At 47.0% G+C, this 18,517-nt stretch overlaps 5 protein-coding genes across 6 annotated transcripts; 3 read left to right on the top strand and 2 right to left on the bottom strand.

Moving 5' to 3' along the window:
• Window positions 1–87: 87 nt before the first annotated feature.
• Window positions 88–1,164, top strand: LOC117571503 (mediator of RNA polymerase II transcription subunit 4). Its single transcript, XM_034253671.2, has 2 exons — window positions 88–440; window positions 510–1,164. Exons 1-2 carry the CDS (start codon window positions 204–206, stop codon window positions 1,047–1,049), a joined length of 777 nt encoding a protein of 258 aa, XP_034109562.1. The 5' UTR covers window positions 88–203; the 3' UTR covers window positions 1,050–1,164.
• Window positions 1,165–1,260: 96 nt separating this feature from the next.
• LOC117571498 (cell division cycle protein 27 homolog) lies at window positions 1,261–5,065 on the top strand. Of its 2 annotated transcripts, none has more exons than XM_034253665.2 (4): window positions 1,261–1,706; window positions 1,784–1,975; window positions 2,077–2,152; window positions 2,246–5,065. In XM_034253665.2, exons 2-4 carry the CDS (start codon window positions 1,952–1,954, stop codon window positions 4,927–4,929), a joined length of 2,784 nt encoding a protein of 927 aa, XP_034109556.1. In that variant the 5' UTR covers window positions 1,261–1,706; window positions 1,784–1,951; the 3' UTR covers window positions 4,930–5,065. The 2 variants fall into 2 exon arrangements, with proteins under 2 accessions (XP_034109556.1, XP_051860440.1); XM_052004480.1 differs by having other exon boundaries at window positions 1,261–1,672; window positions 1,738–1,975.
• Window positions 5,066–5,302: 237 nt separating this feature from the next.
• On the bottom strand, window positions 5,303–7,048 carry LOC117571500 (uncharacterized). Its single transcript, XM_034253668.2, has one exon. The coding sequence runs from the start codon at window positions 6,916–6,918 to the stop codon at window positions 5,632–5,634; it is 1,287 nt and encodes a 428-aa protein (XP_034109559.1). The 5' UTR covers window positions 6,919–7,048; the 3' UTR covers window positions 5,303–5,631.
• A 22-nt stretch (window positions 7,049–7,070) lies between these two features.
• LOC117571501 (F-box only protein 28) lies at window positions 7,071–9,376 on the top strand. Its single transcript, XM_034253669.2, is given in 4 exon segments — window positions 7,071–7,270; window positions 7,360–7,450; window positions 7,453–7,486; window positions 7,564–9,376. Coding segments are annotated over 4 exon segments (999 nt in total). The 5' UTR covers window positions 7,071–7,186; the 3' UTR covers window positions 8,354–9,376.
• LOC117571497 (mucin-19) lies at window positions 9,309–18,515 on the bottom strand. Its single transcript, XM_034253663.2, has 4 exons — window positions 17,854–18,515; window positions 10,332–17,184; window positions 10,114–10,272; window positions 9,309–10,051 (listed from the first exon to the last, which is right to left on the bottom strand). Exons 1-4 carry the CDS (start codon window positions 17,970–17,972, stop codon window positions 9,740–9,742), a joined length of 7,443 nt encoding a protein of 2,480 aa, XP_034109554.1. The 5' UTR covers window positions 17,973–18,515; the 3' UTR covers window positions 9,309–9,739.
• Between the last annotated feature and the right edge of the window lie 2 nt (window positions 18,516–18,517).

The raw sequence follows: 18,517 nt of genomic DNA on the forward strand, positions 1-18,517 counted from the left end.
AAATGTTGTTGTGCAGAGAGCAAAACAAAAATTTTTCAAAACTTAATCTCTTGTTTTATTTCAGTATATTTTGTTGAGCAAATTGTTATTTTTTGTATTTTGAAGCACAGTCACATTGTTGCAAATTTTTCGCTTGTTTTTATTAAAAAAGTAGCCAATAAGAAAATAATAAAAGCATTGGATAAAAATAGAGCTGCACCAACATGTCCTTTCACTTAAGCACAAAGGATCGCCTGCTTCAATTAATTGACGACATGGAAATGATATCAAAAGAACTAATCGATCAAGCCCATCAGAAAATCTCGACCACCGAACTTGTGGATTTGCTGGAACTACTAGTTTCCAAAGACGAGGAAATGAGAAGAACGTTTGAGCTGGCAGAGGAGCAAGCTAAAGTCGAGGATGCAACCGACAAACTACTGGCCAAAGTCGAAGTTCACGTATGTGCTCCATATTCAAATAACCAATTTAGCCGGCGTCTGATTTAACACGTTTTCTACTCTCTCTAGGACCGGGAAATTCAAAAGCTACAAAAATCTCTCAAGGATGCCGAATTGATATTGTCTACAGCAATATTTCAAGCACGACAAAAGTTAGCCAGCATTAATCAAGCCAACAGGCGACCAGTCTCATCAGAGGAACTCATAAAATACGCACACCGCATTAGCTCGGCGAATGCTGTTAGTGCTCCTCTGACTTGGTGCATTGGCGACCTTCGACGGCCATATCCCACAGACATTGAGATGCGCAACGGCCTTTTGGGCAAATCAGAGCAGAATATCAATGGAGGCATTGTGACACACCAGAACAGTGCTATTCAATCGGATACCCAACGTAGCTTAAGCGGCGCAAGCAGCGCCGGTGGAGGCGAAGTACCCAATGCATTCCAAAATCAATTCAGTTGGAATCTTGGTGAATTGCACATGATGGGCGCTTCGGGCAATTCGGTGGCCCTCGAAACACGCGCCCACAAAGAATCCTCAGCGCCCGATGATGTCGAAGTCATGTCCACCGACAGTTCAAGCTCCAGTTCGAGTGATTCGCAGTAGAGTTATTTTTGTTTGAAATTCCGGCGCCAATAGCATAAGCAAATAATTATACAATATAGTCTGTAAAATATATTTAATTAAAAAACGAAGTAGGGCAAAAATATTTGTGGGTTCTTTAAAAAAAACGTGTCCTGTTTCGATAACAATGTTTTAGTGTTAGTTAATAATCGACATTCAAATATCGATGCCAACAGTGAATGGCAAATACTTTGCTGGCATCGCCACTCACACGGAAACGACTCGACTAATTTTAGTTTTTAATGCAATACGAATAGTCCACAAATTTCGCGTTTAGATTATATATATTACTCGCTTTACTCCGGAAAATCCGTCGATTAATGTAATGCGTGTGTGTGTGAGCATGTATTTGCGAAAAAAGCTGATGCGAAGGCCTTGAAAATTGTTACGAAAATTTGACTGACGTACGGAGAGTGCTGAGGTTTCGTGGGTAAAAGACGAAGAAGAAGAAGAGAAGCCTCGCCAGCGCAATATTAGAAGTGGTGGTCAGGGAGCAGAGCAACGGCAGCAGGCAGCGCCAGCACACCCCGCATTTAAGTTACACACACACGATACGAGTGTGTTATTTTTTTTCGTTTTTGGATTACGCTGGAAAATTGCACCTGGTGTGTGAGTGGAGCAACTGCAGCATGATCCATTGTATGTTTTTACCCGTTTTGCATATATGAAGTATAATAACATCCAGCCGATAAACTGAAACCGAAACCGGATTGTAGATAGACAAGCACTCAAAACACACACAAAACTGTCTGCTGCTGTGTAACTAGGGCGCCCCGCTAAGTGAAAAGCTCTCGGTAGCGTCGTGGCGTCGAAGCGGAATCATCTGCTGCTTTTCCTGCACGACACACAACACAAAAAACAGTTTGACATAAAACTCAAACATCATGATGATTCAAGAACCCGTGCAGGTAAATCGATAGATTAATACATATTTGTTGTTGTCATTCTCTTTTTAACACCAACCACCAACCTGCCTCTCGTTGCATTTCTTCTGCTTCTCCTCAACTAGGCCGCCATATGGCATTGCCTCAATCACTACGATCATAAAGATGCTGTTTTTCTAGCTGAGCGACTTTGCTCCGAAGGTGAGTGTGGCGGCAATTCAACGTAGCCTTGACCATAATGCATTTGTATTTGTATTAATCAATTGTTATTATCTATTTATAATCGATATTCAGTGGAAAGCGACGAGACGATATTTTTATTGGCCACCAGCTATTACCGTTCAAATCAATTGCATCAGGCCCATTGGCTGTTGGACGAGAAGGCGCGTCGATCGCCACAATGCCGCTATCTGCAGGCCAAATGCGCCTATGAACTGAAGAAATATGCGAAAGCCGAGAGCGCATTGATTGCGAATGGTTTCGCGGACAGTAAACACTTTGATGAAGTGCAACGTGACTTTGGTGAACTCGCCTGCTTCGCATACCAATTGATGGCCCAAGTCTGCATGCGTACCGAACGCCAAAAGTTGGCTGTGACGGCGTTGCAACGTGCCCTCAAACTGAATCCATTCATGTGGCATGCGTTTGCCGATCTGTGCCTGCTGGGACAGGATACGGATGCAACGGCAATATTCCAAATACAAAGCACTGATGTGTTCAACACTTGCCAGGCGAGCAGCGCCAATGTCAATTCGATGGTGCTCTTCAATGGCAATGGCTCGGCCAACGAGCAGCAGCAGCAGCATCTGGAGCAGCTACTGCTTAACAATTTAAGCAATAATTCAAATTATATATTCAATACGCCTGTGGATCAGCAACAGCAGCAGCTGCTACAGCAGAACAACAACACCAGCATGGCAACGTTACAGAATCTAATGACGCCCAACAACAACATCAACAATAACATCAATAACAACAACAATCTCAACAGTTCGATTACCATGCTGCGTGGCGGCGTCCAACAACAGCTGAATACGAATAGCAATTCGAGCATGATGCTCCTGGAGGACACACCCATGGCCACGCACGATGGACCCACACAGCAACAGCAATTGTATGATACAACTAATGGGACACCGTTTCGCAGACAATTTAAATATTTGTCCACCATATCGCCGTTGACGCCCAGCTTCGGTATCATGCCATTGGCCAGTCCCAGTGATGGGAGCAACTCAATGGTCGCCTTACAGTCCAATTTAAGCATGTCCACGACATACTCACCGCTGCCACAAATGCAAATGCTGGTCGAGGTCAATCAGGAGCCAAAAATCATTGGTAAAAAGTTGAAGACTCATGTGGGCGGTATAATCAATCGCCAGGAGAAGAGCAAACCCGTTTTTACACAGGGCGGCAACATAACGCCCCGCACTTCAAACAATGTTGTTGGAAACACACCCAACAATCCCAATCCCAATGCGGCTGTGCGTCGCAGTTCACGTTTATTCAGCAATTCAGCGTATTCGGTGAAGGAGAACAACAAATCGCCAAATATCACCAACAACAATAAATTTGTGCAGCCGCGTTCACCTCCACGCAAAACTAAATCATCGCGTATGCCGAAAATCTGTTTAAGCAACGAGCTCATCGAGGAGAAGACACATCATCATCTGGCGGAGAAACTCAGTGAGAAACAGTCGCGCAAGGAGAAGGAAAAGGTGGAAACAATCACATCGGCAGCCACAGCTGGCAACAATAATCAGCACACCACAATCGCAAACAATAATCGAAGCAGCTCGGAGGATGCCAAAGTGCTGCTTAACAATAGCCTCAACAATGCTCAGACTTTGGCACACCAGCTGCTTAGCATGAAGAAGCAATCGGCCGATGGCCTGATGCTGCTTCTACGTGATCTAGCCGAAGGCTATAAGCTATTGTCGGCATTCCATTGCAAGGCGGCGATTAAGCAGATGGAGTCGACGATACCAAAGCATCATTTAAACTCCAGCTATGTGCAATCATTGATCGGCATGTGCCGGTATGAGTTGCGTGACTACGAGGCCGCTGTGGGCATCTTTAAAGAGATTCATGAGACGGAACCGTCTCGCCTCGACTACATGGAGATCTATTCAACATCGCTGTGGCACTTGCAAAAGGAAGTTGCGCTCTCAGCACTGGCCCAAGACCTCATCAGTCAGGATAAACGCAGTCCAGTGACGTGGTGTGTGGCCGGCAATTGTTTCTCGTTGCACAAGGAGCACGAAACGGCCATTAAGTTCTTCAAGCGTGCCGTTCAAGTGGATGCAGACTTTGTCTACAGTTACACGCTGCTTGGCCATGAGCTTGTGCTGACCGAGGAGTTTGACAAGGCTATGGATTACTTCCGATCGGCGGTGGTGCGAGATCCACGGCACTATAATGCCTGGTTTGGCATTGGCACCATCTACTCCAAGCAGGAAAAATACGAGCTGGCTGAACAACATTATGTGAAGGCGTTAAAGATCAATCCTTGGAATTCTGTCATCTTGGTGCACATCGGGGCCATGCAGTTCTTTATGCAGAAAAAGGATTTGGCATTGCAAACACTTAACACTGCAGCTACGTTAGATCCAAAAAATCCGCTAGCGCGTTTCCATCGCGGCTCCATCTATTTCTCGCTGGGCAAATATCAGGAGGCGTTGCGAGAACTCGAGGAACTTAAGGAGATTGTGCCAAAGGAGTCGGTGGTGTTTTATCTAATCGGAAAGATTCACAAGACGCTGGGCAACATGGATCTGGCATTAATGCACTTCAGCTGGGCCACCGATCTGGACCCCAAGGGCGCGAATAATCAAATCAAAGATGCCTTCGACTCAATGGCGCATCCCAATTGTTGTCCAGCCACCGACAATGCACTGGATGTGGACTTTGAACCAACCTCGGATCGTTCCGATGACTCAACGCAGGCGCAGCAAGATGTTAGCTACGACAGCGACTTCTAAACAATAGTGAAGCAAAAAGGTCTCCCCAAGTCTGAGCGCTTGTATATAATTACATAATTAATACATATATATTGAATGAGAGAAAACAAAACAAAATGATAAAAGAAAAAAAAACCAATTATGAATTATGTTTAAAGTATAGATAACGTTTAGTATTAGGTTATTTATAACAAAAACATAAACAGCAACAACAAAATAAGATGAAGGTTTAAACAATTTTCTCTGCTCCTTTGTGCACTCTGAAAGTCTAAGGCAACAAAACAAAGCAAAACTAAAAAAATATAAATGAGAACATACATTATACATATATATATATACCAATTACCAACTAAATTATACAAAATACAAAATTTAAATGATCAACACCGTAAAGTTTTAAAAGCTAAGTTCAACTCTTTAAGTACAGTTTCGCACAGTGTGGTGTTCGTGATGGAATAACGACCATATTACCTATGCGATGCTATACGAATCGTAAACAGTTATAGTAAATCTATTCTATATACGATTTGAAGCATCTCGCTGGGCTATCGTCGTTATCGTCTCACAATGTGATTAACATAAATTCAATCGACTAGAGACACTATTAGACCGTGTTCCACTGCTGTGCACATGATACAACAAAATCAAGAGAAACAACAGAATAATATACAAAAATTAATCTAAAATTTGACAAGTTCTTGTTATCCAACTCGATTTGTGCTTTTATAGTTCTCCAGCATCGCCCTCCTCCCCGCTGGACGTCTCTATGGTGATAATTTCACGCGATTCCTGCGACATTTGCTGCAGCTGCTCGAGTGTCAATCGCTGTGTCATTTCCAAGACAGTGCGCAGGCGTCCCAGCTCCACATCCAGCATAAACGCTATGGCCGGGAGATGCATCTCCAGCACTAGATACTTGCGTGGCGCCTCAATATTCAAAATGTTGCGTATCTTCTTAGTGCCAAACACTTCGGCGAGTGACTCGCTGAGCGATGGCGATGTGGAAATAGTTGTGTCGACAAGTGGTGGCGATGGCGACGATACCATGGATTGAGCCAGATTTGTTGGCGTTGTATCCGGCGTTGGACACACACGACGGAGCTCCTTGTTTGCCCCGTCTTGTTTGGGTACGCGCTGCAGCTCGCTGGACAAGATTGTGCCATTCAATGTGTTGCACGTCGGTGGCAATTGATGTATAAAATGTGCAGGATAACGATCTGGCAACAAGGTTTGTGTGAGATTCATACGATGATATGCAAATGATTGCGAAGCACTGGTGATTAACGAAGTCGGTTGGGGCTGTTGTTGATTAATTTGCTGCCAGGAAGGAGCAGGCTGTTCCTCAAAATAAACTTCAGCTGGTCCTGAAGAAGTAGCTTGGCGTGGTTTCATTTCAAAGGCAGAAATCTGTTGGGATTCGAAGACCATTTGTGGTATAGACTGTGGCAACTGTTGGTTTAATTGAACGGAGTGTGTTGATGTTACACTTTGTTGTACAGTTTCAGGCTGGGTTTCCAATTGGACTTCGGTTGGGACTTGAAGTGGTTGCTTATAATAACTTTCACATACGTTAGTGACATTATGCAGTTTAATTGACTTTGTCTTCAACTTCAGTTTAGACGACAAAGTTGGTCTTCCCGGTTTTCTTGAACTACCTCTTGACCGAGAACTACTTTGACAACGTCTACGCTTTGCTTGACTTGAAGTTCCTTTATGGATCTCCGAGTTAGTTGCTTTAATTGCCCTTTTAACAGTTTTTGTAGATCTGGGAAGCTTAGGTGGCAATTGAGCCAGCTGCATAATTTCCTCATCTGTGTCCAGAAAAAGTTGTGGTGAGCCATATTCTTTGCTGGGCATTTTTATTACACTTTGCTCTTTATCTCGTAAACGCTGAGAACGCCTTGGCTGCGATCCCAAATGCTCCTCCGATTGTAATGCTATCAAATATTCCAATTCTGAACAATGCGTGGTTGCTGGACTAGCTGGTACACACTTTTCTTGCAAATCCATCGTTTTTAAATTGTTGCACAAAACAAAAAGTTATTTTTTTTGAATATACTAAGCGCAGTAACAGTAGGCGCTGACACGTCGAGTGACATAGCATTCAGACTGAATAACCGAACAAAAGACGTCTGGCAACGCTGTGTTATTGTTTGTTTTGAGAAAAAAAAAACCATCGGAAAATATCGAGGCATCAATTGTGTTATCGAAGTTTCTTCACCTCTAGTGTTTAGTTCTGCTTCAATTATTTTATAAACTTTGAAATAAAATAGAAAAAATGAATATCTTAGACTTACCGGACACGGTGTTAATGGACATATTAGAGCTGCTCACCTACGACGAGGTTGCCCGAAAAAGAGAAGTAATTCAGTGAACAAAGTAGCATACCAAACAATACATACGTAACTAAATGAACATTTCACACTTCCAATTATTTCTACGGTATTCTAGATTTGCGCCCGTTTCAATTACATTTGCCAACAGGTGTTGAACACAGGTTTCAACAAGGTTGTACAGGAGCATGCCAAGAATTTCAAACGCATTAATCACTGCTGCCACGTCGCGAATCTGAACGACGGTGAGTAGAGAATGTTCTATTCGAGATCTATCTAACTGATTATAAAATCGTATCTTCTGGTTGTTTGGTTTTTATAGCAATCACATGCTGGCGCGTCATTCCGACATCCTGACCTCAATCGAGACGCGCATCTCAATGCTGACAATGACGTACTCCAAGTTTATAGATCTGAACATATGCTGCTTTATACCCGGTCGCGTACTCGACGAAATCAATAGCATATTGAAACTTTTGGCCAGCACAACGAAACCCCTGCGTCCCCATGAAGTGCTCCAAGAGCTGCGCGACATCTCATCGATGGCTATTGAGCATTTCGATGAGAAGATTGCCGTTAACTTTAAAACTGCTATGAAACTCAATGAATCTTCCGCCACGGGCAGCGCACGCGTCGTTGTCTGTGGTTCCCTGGGCGACATTAGCTTCAATGGCGTGAAAGTGAGTCCAATGAAGAAGACGCCGGTGCTACAACAACAGTCGCCATGCCAAAATCTAATTTGTATGAGCCCCAAGACCGATGTCATGATGCAGCAGGCGCTTTTGTTCGCCAAATCATTGCCCACTAGCGGCGGAGAAGCCGATCTCAATCAGTGCAATTGCCACCGCGATCGATTATCGAAACAGCTGCAGAAGCAATATCAAGCACAACGATTGCTCACGTCAAGGATACGTTTCCTCGAGGGATCGCGCAAAGTGCATGAACGACGAATGCAAGAGGCCCTCGGCAGCATCACGGAACTTGCCACCCAAGTGTCCGAGCTGAAGCGACAACTTGAGGATGTACTGGCAAGGGCGTCGCCAAGTGGTGCTACCAAACGCTCGGCAGTTGCTCCTGATTGTCTGCCGCCTAGCAAGAAACCAAAAGCTTAGTGTTGCCTCATGTAAGCAAAGCATAGAATACAAAAATGTAATTAGCCTTGAGTATTAAAAGGAAAGTAGTGTACTTAGTATTCAATCGTCTACAATATAGGGATAACTATATTCTATATATTAAGGTCAAAAGTCTCAATCTCTGTGTCTCTTAAACTGCCCGTAATATTAGCATTAATTACAATATAAAAATATCTTTGGCATGCCAAAGATCCCACATATCCTAGCAAGAGCGAAGTCAACTTATTGCCAATCATGAAATTTTAGAAATCTTCTATGGCAGCTACAATTATATTGGTCTTGTCCGATAGAGTTAGTTCTGCCAAAAATACAAAGAACTTGGCTACATACAATAATCAAAATGAGCAAACTTTTTACATAGAACGAAATATTTCGAACTCCCGCTAGACTATGCAGATATTTATAAGGCATGATCATATATAATAAAGAAATATATGTCTGTAAGTAAATAAAACAAGTGTGCAGCAGCTTTAATATTTCGAGTTAAGATTTATTGTTGCACTTGTTAATTTAATATTGTATTACAACTATATAAATACATTGAACATCTAAACTAAAGTTCTTTTATTTATAATTGCCATTGACTGCCATGATTGTGGTTGATTTTGCATTTTATGGTTTTATTGTTTTGGTTATGGTTGTCGAAAATTGGGCGGTTTTCTATATAGCACTGGTAGAGTTATACATTTATATATATATTTAGAAATTACATACGTGTGTGGAACTGGAAACATCTACTATATCATCAGGCGTATAGGAAGTAACTTTTGTTTTTCTTTCGTTAGTTGTGTTGTGTTATTGTTATGTGTGTTATGTGATCTCCGGTCTAAGACTACGCGATTCCTATTGACTTAAGGTTGTCTCTTTATATGCCTATTGGTAAATGGTAAGTGTAATTGTTAATCGTATTTCGTAATTTATGGTATAAAAGGTAGTAGAAATTGCCACTTGTTTAGCAGTGTATAAATCTTTGTATCAACTGATTTTGTTTTCTTTTTGTTTTGACTTAATCGAAAGGGCTAACTAATTACTATATACAATAACATACAGCATAAATACTTTTGATCAAGTAATGATAACAAAAAATATATAATGGAAAACAAAATTGATTGCAAACGTGTTACTTAAACATTATTAGTTTCGCTCTGTAGCCAATATTTGTATATTTATATTTATAAAGTATATATCTATGTATACTAGTCAAAATTGCAAGCAAAAATTTCATTGCCATTGCCAATTGCCACGCTGAATATATCTACAATCATAGATGAATACTACATTCTGTTTTTTTTTTTTTTTTGTATATACAAAGATTCATCGCTACGTCATCGTCGTCGCCGTCATTTAAAAGCGACGTCGTCGATGCTACTTTTTCTTCACCGCCTGCTTGTGTTGGATCTTTTCCTGCAGCTGTCGTATTAGCTGCAGAATATCGTCCACATTGTACGCATAAATCAGTTTGCATTGCTTGGCTTGAATGTTGCCGTTGTTGAGATTTTTCAGCGCATGCTGCAAACAGTAAACGTTGCCTTCCTCGGTGCGTACCATCGATATGTACAAATTGGCGCGGCACAAATCACATTCGCTCTCAATGGACTTGTACGGCGGCTGTTGTTGCTTCTTCGCCTTTTGGCCCTTCTCCGCTTGCACCTTCTCCGTGGACGTGACGCCAGCGGCCTAGAAATTGAACAATTATTAGTTTAGAAATTCAGATTAACCGACAAAATGTAGAAGCTCACCCTCAACTGCTCACGTGCTGCAGATTCCTTTTCGCAGACCTCGTTCAGCATCGGTAGCATTTGCTGCAATGTGTCCGAATTGACGCGCTGATCGTAGCCCAGGGCGAAAAGCAGCTGCTCCAAGGAGAACATGGCCGGCTCACAGCTCTCATGAATGTCCTGCAAAACACACACCAATTAAAAATTACGAAACATTTATTCAATCAAATACTGCTTACCCTGAAGTCATCCTTGGCCAAGTCCAGCCACGACATGGTGGCAAAGTAAACGCTCTCCGAGACCACATAACCGGTGGCCAAGCTGGAGGTGTAGGCGCGTGGAAAGACCACAATGAACTCGCCGGGCTTCTGCTCGATGCGACACAAGGAGACGCCACGATCGGTGAGCATATGCGGCGGCACCATCACCGTATCACAGGGCAACCAGATTGTCTTGTTTTGACAATGCGTCGGTATCAACGACGTCAGTGCTGAGCGGAAATTGGCGCTCTGATCGTCGGGTATGCCATACCACAGCTTTGAGGCGCCCGTATGCAAATACTCGATCCACGAGAGACCGTGCGGATCACGATACCAACAGCAGGCGGAAAATAGCATACCCACATGTAGCGTGGGCACGGTGACGCCCATCACAGGTCCCAGGGAACGCAGTACCGAGCCGGCATTGTTGGTCAGCACCTTGAGGTTCCACGGATGTCGCGCATAATTCGAGCCCTTGCCTTTGGGTCCCGGACTAGGAAAACCATAGCCCCAGCCGGAGCTATCAATGGAGCCAGAATGGACGCACACATGACTGTCGCGCACAGCGACATGACGCCAGAATTCCGCTTCCACTTCGTTAACGGTGGGATCGGTGCTCTTGAACCACAGAGCCATTGTGTTGCGGGCAATGCGATAGAACTGACTGAGCGGCATGCTGCGTCCCTTGACAATGCATTCCATTGACACGCCATCGATCTCCTCCTCAGACTCCTCATCCTCATCGGTGGACACGTCGTCCTCCTCGTTCGATACGCTCTCCGTGCTGTTCACAAAACGATCCGCATTCCGACGAGCGCGTGCCTCTCGCTTGGCCCAATCGGCTTCGACCTCGTCGAAGAGCTTCTGTCGCTCCGCTGGCGACAATGTGTCGTAGGGCAACAAATACTTGCAGTAGATGTCATCCAATTTGGTGACACGATCTTGCGCCAACTTCGGTATGCACATCTCCTCGGCGACGCGCGCCCATTTCTTCTTCTCGATGACCTCTTTGAGACCACCGAGTTCCTGGACGGTGTGATAGAGACGCGGCAGATCCACTTCCATGCCACCGATCCAGGGCGCATGATTCATCACAATGCTCTGGGTGGCCAAATACTTTTTGATGGCACTCAACTCCTTGGCACTGGGCCCCCAGCGATGCAGCATCTTGTGCACATACTGATTGTAGGCCGTGAAACGCATCTCGTCCGAGATGCGACACTCGGGCTTAAAGCTGGCTGGCGGTATAATCTTGCAGATGCCAAAGCGCGCAGCAATCGGTGTGATGCGTTCGATGAACTCAATGGGATCGGCAAACTCTTTCTCGGTGGGTTTGAAGATGGGCGCCTCGACCATTTGCGTGGGATCATCGTGCCGTGGAAACGCCGTATTGTTGGCCATCTTAATTGGCGTGTCATCCTTGTACTTTTTGGCCAATGCCGCATTGGTTGCGTTCGCTGCTGCTGTGGTTGTTGCGGCCGCTGTTCTTGACTTGGCGGAGCCGGAGAACAGCGATGAATTGGAATTAACGCGGACTAAACTTGTGGCTGCAGCAGCTGCTGCTGAGGTGCTGGCTTTCAAGCTGTTGCTGCCTGTGACTGTTGTGGTTGTTGTTGCAGCATCGTTGCTGGTGGTGGTGGCTGCATTGAGCAGGGTTTTCACCAGCTCATTGTCGGGCAACGGCTTGGAATTGGTGTCCATTTGTGCTTTGGTCACCAACGTTGCTTGCATCACGACCTTTTGATTGGGTCCATCGGGTCCCTCGCGTCCCAGCTTCACAGCGACACCTTGAATGCCGCCATCACCGCCACCGCTAGCGCCTTGCAACAACGGTATGTAGAAGGTGGCACCTTCGGCATCCGAGCCAACGGGACTTGTCACAGACTGTTGCTTCTCCACTTGCTGTTGCTGCTTCTCCGACTGCTGCTGCTGTTGTTTCTTCGCTTGGCGCGCTGCTGCCGCTGTCGCCTTGGGCTTTTCTAGCTTATCGGTTGGACTCAATGTAAGCTGAACTGCCGTTGCTGCTGCTGCAGCTGCCGCACGCTTTTTCGTTGGCGAACGTTCGCTCAGCGCTGGCGGCGGCGTTGCTGCTGCTACAGCAGTGGTTGCTGCTGCCTCGTTGTCTGCTGCATTGCGTTTGCGGTTCGCTGCCTTGCCAGCAACTGTTGTTGCTGCCCCTGTCTCCTCTTCCTTGCCAAAAGCATACACCGACGTTGTGTTCTTCTCCGAGAGCTGTTGTAGCTGCTTCTCCAGCTGCTGTTGCTGTTTCTCCAACTGTTGCTGCTTGTTGTCCAGCTGCGTTTGCGCCTTGCTTTTGCTGCTCTGATTCTGATAGATGGGCGTACGCTTTGCAGGTGTTGTGGGCGTGGCGGGATTATTGTTACTTGGTGGCGGCGTCGTTGTCGTCGTCGTTGTTAGCTTGGCAGCTGCATTTGCTTGCTTCTTATTGCCCGCCTTGGATTTGGTGGGCGTTGGACTAGCGGTATTTGAAGCTGCCGCTGCTGCTGCTGCACTGCGTTTGCTGCCCGCTGCAGCTGCTCTGGCCACTGGCAACGTCGTTGTCGCAGCAGCTGTTGTTGCTGCTGTAGCTGCGCTGGCATTCTTCGCCTTCTTCTCTGGCAACTTCTTGTCAACGACTGCGTCCAGTTGTGACTTCTGCGTGAGATTCACCGGTGTCACACACTTGTCAAAGTCCAGAGCATCCGACTCATTGTCTGCCGCATCCTTGCTACGATTGCCACCAACTCCCGTGGCAGCTGAAGCGGCTGCTTGACTCACCAGCACCGGCGTCGCCTTCAGCGAAGGTCCCTTGGCTGACCAGGCGCTCTCGCTCTTGCCCAGCTCGCCGCGCGTCTTGTTCGAGGAACTGCTAAAGCTTGTGCTCTCCTTGTCATCACGCGTCGTAGGTCCTGGCGGTGTTTGCGCCTGCTGCGGCCGCAGACTCTCATCGAACTCATCGTCCAAGTCGTCCTGAATCTCGTCGGGATTCGAGCTGCACTCGATGAGCCACTTTTGTATCTGTTCGTGCGTCATATTCACCTTGGCTTTGCGTCGCTCCTTGCTGGTCAGCTGATCGCCAAAATAACCCTCCGTGGGCACCACAGGACCCAGCACCGGCTTGTGTATGGAACCGCATTTCCCCAGCGTGCATTTGGTGTTGTCGGGTCCGGAACTTTGCGCCAAGCTGACGCTGGCAATGCCAAAGATCTTACCCGACTCCTCCTTGCTGGGCATAAGCGTCGCTTGCGCCAAGATGCTGCCAATTTCATCCTTGAGCGGATCAACGGGCGGTGCAGCTGCGCCAGCGTTTGCCGCTGGTTGCGCTGTAGACATGGGAGTAGCTATTAGTTGCTGTTGTTGCTGCTGCTGCTGCTGTGATTGCTGTGGCAACGATTGTTGCTGGTGGTGTTGTTGTTGTTGTTGTTGGTGCTGCTGCTGTTGTTGCTGTTGCACTGCGGCTGCAGCTGCTGCCGATGTAGACGCCACGGCATTCAAGCTGAGATTCAGACTTTGTGCCTGACTAACAACAGGCGGCGGAGGCAGCACACTTTTAACGGGCGTCACAACGGAGCCAGCAACAACTGTGCCGCCGCCCAGACTGCTGAGTGTGGCACGTGGCGAGGTGAAGCTGCTGTTCATGCTGCTGGTGTTATTGTTGTTGATGCTGTTGTTGTTGTTGGTGCGCGGCAAAACGCTGCTGCGATCGTATTTGGGCGTCAAGAAATTGGGGTTAATCTTCGGACACTGATACGCCTCAATGGGCGGCGGATATGTTGTCGGCGGCGTCTGATACTTCAGCGGCGAGCTCACCACAGATCCACCGCCGCCTGGCGTCGTCGCTGTGCCCTGTTGTGGTGTCTTGCTGCCGGGCGCAAACGTCGAGGGACGCACGTAGGGCGTGTGATAATGCGGCGATGCTTGGGGCAAATACGAGGTGGTCTTGGCAAACCCCACAGCACCCACGCCAGCTCCAGGCAATGCGTATGTTGCAGGCACATTGAGTATCTTGGACGTGGGCACCGGCGACTTCTTCTCCATGGTCTTCAAGACGGCGGCTGCAGGCGCATAACTCGGTGGCGATATGGAGAACTGTGTTGTGGGCTTCGCTGTCAATGGCAGCATGGTCAACTGTGTGGTACCCGGCAAGGTCACGGGTGATCCACTAACTAGTCCCAGTTGCGTCAGTTGCTTAGGAGGCGTGCAATTTAACGTAGCTGCAGGCGGTGTTGTGTTAGGTGTGGCTCCGCTTAATGCTGCTGCTCCGGTTGTTGCCGTGATTGTTGCTGCATTTGTTGCTCCACTTGCTGCGCTTTTGCTTGACTCCTGCGCTGCTCCACTTGCTCCGCCACCTGCTGTAGTTTCCTCTTTGCTGCCGCTGCCTTTGGCTGTTGTGGTTGCTGTTGTGCTTGCTGCTGCTGCTCCTGACGTTGGCACCTTGATGGCCAGCGGCTCATCATCCGAGTCGCTAAAACTCTTTTCCAGCTTGCGCTTCGTTTCGTTTAGCTCCTCGTTGATTAAAAAATCCTCCTCCGCATCGGAGTCGTCTTTTTCTTGCTGCTGCTGTTGTTGTTGTTGCTGCTTCTGTTGCTGTTGTTGTTGTTGCTGTTCGGACTTAGCTTTGGCCAGCGCCAGTGCACCTTTCTTGACCAACATTCCCTCAATCTGAGGCTTGGCTGTGGCTGCCCCCGCTGCTCCCGTGGAGGTCGAAGCACCACCTTTTGCCTGCTTTGGCGGTCGTCCACGTCTTGGCGCTGAACTCGATGCTGCTGCTGTTGCCTCAGGCGGTGTTGTTGGCTCCACAGCAGCAACAGTTGCTACAGCTGCAGGTGCCTCAACTGCAGCAACAGCTGCTGCTGCTGCAGTAGTTGTTGTTGCTGCTGGTGTGGCTGCCGTTGGCTTAGGAGACTTTCGCCTGCTCTCTCTATCACTTGATTTACCCGCCGCATTCTTTTTGATCTCCTTCTCCATCTTCTCCATCTCCTTGACGTTCGGTATGTCGGGAAAGCTGCTCAACGACAGATCATCGTCCTCGTCATCGGCCAGCTGCAGCTTGTGTCCAATGATGCCCATGTAGATGGCAGCTGCCTCTTTCGTTTTACGCGACGGTCGCTGATTTCGCTGTGGACTTGGACTCACTGAACGCTCCACGGTCGCTTTATCAGCAGCTTTGTTGGCTTTGGCTTGCGCCTGGCGACGTGCAGGACGCGCACTATGATTGCTAACGTTCTGCTTCTTCTCTTTCTCTGCCTCTTCCTGCTGCTGATCTAATTCAGTGTCTTGCTGCTCTTCCTCCGCTTTCGCTTTCTTCGATACTTTGCCGCGTTTCGCTTTGGGAGGCTCCTCTGCTTTGCTTGGCGTTGTAGCTGGTGTCGTGTCCACCTTCTCTTTATCCTCTTCCCTTGATTGCTGCTGTTGTTGTTGTTGCTGCTGCTTTTTTGCTGCGCCTCCAGCTGCTTTGCGTCCTCGTGCTGGCGCCGTGGCGGCAACTGCTGTCGTTGTTGCTGCCCCCTTTTTTGAACCCTTTTTCAGTTTAATGGACTTGGCCAGCGGCTGCTCATCGTCCGAACTAAAGTCGAATACATTGAGTGCCTTTTGCTGCTCGGCTGCCACATCGGACGCAGTTCCACCATTCTCCAGTTGCTTGGCAGCATCTTTGGCATAAATGCTGGAGTTTGTCTTCTCCTTGCTGAGCTGTTGCTGCTGTTGCTTGCTTCCAGTTCCTGAGTCGTTGGCTTTCTTCGACGCCGGCTGCTTCACTTCCTTATCCTTTTCTTTCTCTTTTTCCTTGTGTTCTGCCGGCTTTGCTACTTCCTCCTGCTCTTCGTCGGCCTCGTCATCAGGTGGTTGCTTGGGCACCACCTTAACTGGCTCAAAAAAAGCACGCTGACGTGTCATGCGTCCCGAGGATTCAGGTGATGGTATAAAAATGGGTGATTCACGTTGCCGCACACGTTTCACAGGTCCCTTCTCCTTAGTGATGCTGCTCTCGGTGGCAGCGGGTGAGGCGACAGCAGTTTTTCTAGCTGCTGCCTGTTGGCGACCACGTTTTCCCTGCGTCGCTGTCGCCTCCGCCTTGGACAGTGACTCCTCAGCAGCTCCGTTGCGTGAGCTTGCATCATGTGCACTAAAAAACTCGTCCTCGTCGTCGTCCTCCTGCTCAGCATCGTCCTGCTCTATTTGTTGCTGTTGTTGCTGCTCCTCCTCCTTCTCCTTGTTGTTACTTGCACGGTTGGAGCGTCGCTTCAGGGTCTCATTGCGTCGTCCACCACGTCGATTGCCCTCTGTAATCACCTCAGCCCGCTTGCGCACTGCTCCCGCCAGCAAAACTGGAGGCGTCGTTGCAGCTGCCTCAATTTTATCACTTGTTGTTGCCGCAGGGAGTTGCAATGGTTGCTGCTTCTGCTGCTGCAGTGGCTCATCTGCTGCCGCTTTATTACTTGGTTTGGCAGGTCTTCCCCTTTTCTTTTTGCTGCTGTTGCTATTGTTTTTCTTCTTGCTCGCATCGTTATTGCTGCTAGCGCTGCTGCTGGGCGGGACGACATCATTGGCTTTGGGCTTGCCCTGATTCAGATAGTCCAAGTGCGCGGGTAATGCGGATGTGCCGCGAAAGCAAAGGAACGTCAAGAAATCCTGCGGCTTGGGACACTTGTTGGGCAGTATCTCAATCGGTGGCTGTTGATGGCTGTCCGCTGCCGAAGTGCTCGGTCCCGATGCTGTTCCACCAGCTGCTGCTGCCGCCGTCGCTGCTGCGGCGGCAACAGCGCTGTAAGCTGACGCTGAACTGGGTGCACTCTGACCCTGGGCGAATTTACGCTGTGCCTGCACCTTCGTTCTACACAGAGAAAGAAGGACAGAGAGGGGAGAGAGAGAGACAAATAGACAAAAAATGAGTGCGAGTTTTAATTGGTAGCAAGCAATGCAATGTGATACAATTGAAAATCGGAAAACAACAACGCATTGAATTACCCAGACACACACACATACAAACAAGCGTGCATGCACCTGCTCTACCCCAAAGCTAATGCGAATCAGCCCTTTGCTTTGGTTTGACAACAGCGCCACGACGCTTGCTCGACAGTGCTGACATTTTGGCCTTTTTAAAGCCAACATTAATTTATTTACATTTATTTATAATTTATAAAACTGAAAACCTTGAATTGTTGTGCAAAATAGTATTCTAATATCATAAAACCTCCATTGATAATTAATTTGCTGTCGCGCCCAACAGTTTGTTTATTTTATTTGTTTTGCCATCTAGAGCTTTTTGCGTCTATTTAAGTTTGCCAACACTGTTGCTTATACAATGGCGCACCTCACTTCACGTTGTGCTCTGGAGTGTGGGGGCGGGGGGTGAGTAGTAGTAAAATGTACACGGGCGGCTGGCAATGCGTCGTCATCTCCCTCTTTATACAATTATATTGCACACACATATGCGAATATTTATGATTAACTAGATAGTTAGAGAGTGTGAGAGAGGGGAATGAGGAGATTTGGAACTTACCTTTTAGGCATCTCAGGTGATGACTCCACAGCCAAAGTGGCCGCCGCTGCTGCTGACGATGACGTTGGCGGGGTCTCCGTCTCCTTGCGACGACGCTTGTTGTCTTTTGAGACAACCATTTTGTTGTGCGATTTTTTCGCGCCTCTTTTTCCCCCAATATTTTCAGTCTCTCACCACAAGTCGCGGCGAGACGTGAGAACGCGCTCGATTTTGTACACGAATTATTTTATATATATATATTGTGGCAATTTGCAATTTGGTTTTTTATTCTGCTTCTCCCCGTGCTCCGCATTTACATAAACGACGTACGCAATTGCCAATTTTCCACTGACACTACAAACACTGATTTTGTTGGTGGTGCCTGTGCACGGAGTTGAAATCATATTTTCGCGTCATATTTTCATTCATTTATTCGTTTCACCTTGCCGTAATCATTGTAAATGTTACACTTAAATATACATTATTGTCTTGCTATTGTTGTTATTTGTACACATCATTCGTTTACATTTTCATCATTATAGTAAAATTGAATTTTTTACATTAGATTTTTCCATTCTTTGCGCACATATTTTTTTCTCCCACCGCTTTTTTGCTTTGTGTCCGCCATGACATTAATGACCAGCGTGACCGTAAATTCCACTTTAAAATATGCTATTTTGCAACA

Source organism: Drosophila albomicans, chromosome 3 (genome assembly GCF_009650485.2).
Source record: "Drosophila albomicans strain 15112-1751.03 chromosome 3, ASM965048v2, whole genome shotgun sequence".
Taxonomy (NCBI): domain Eukaryota; kingdom Metazoa; phylum Arthropoda; class Insecta; order Diptera; family Drosophilidae; genus Drosophila; species Drosophila albomicans.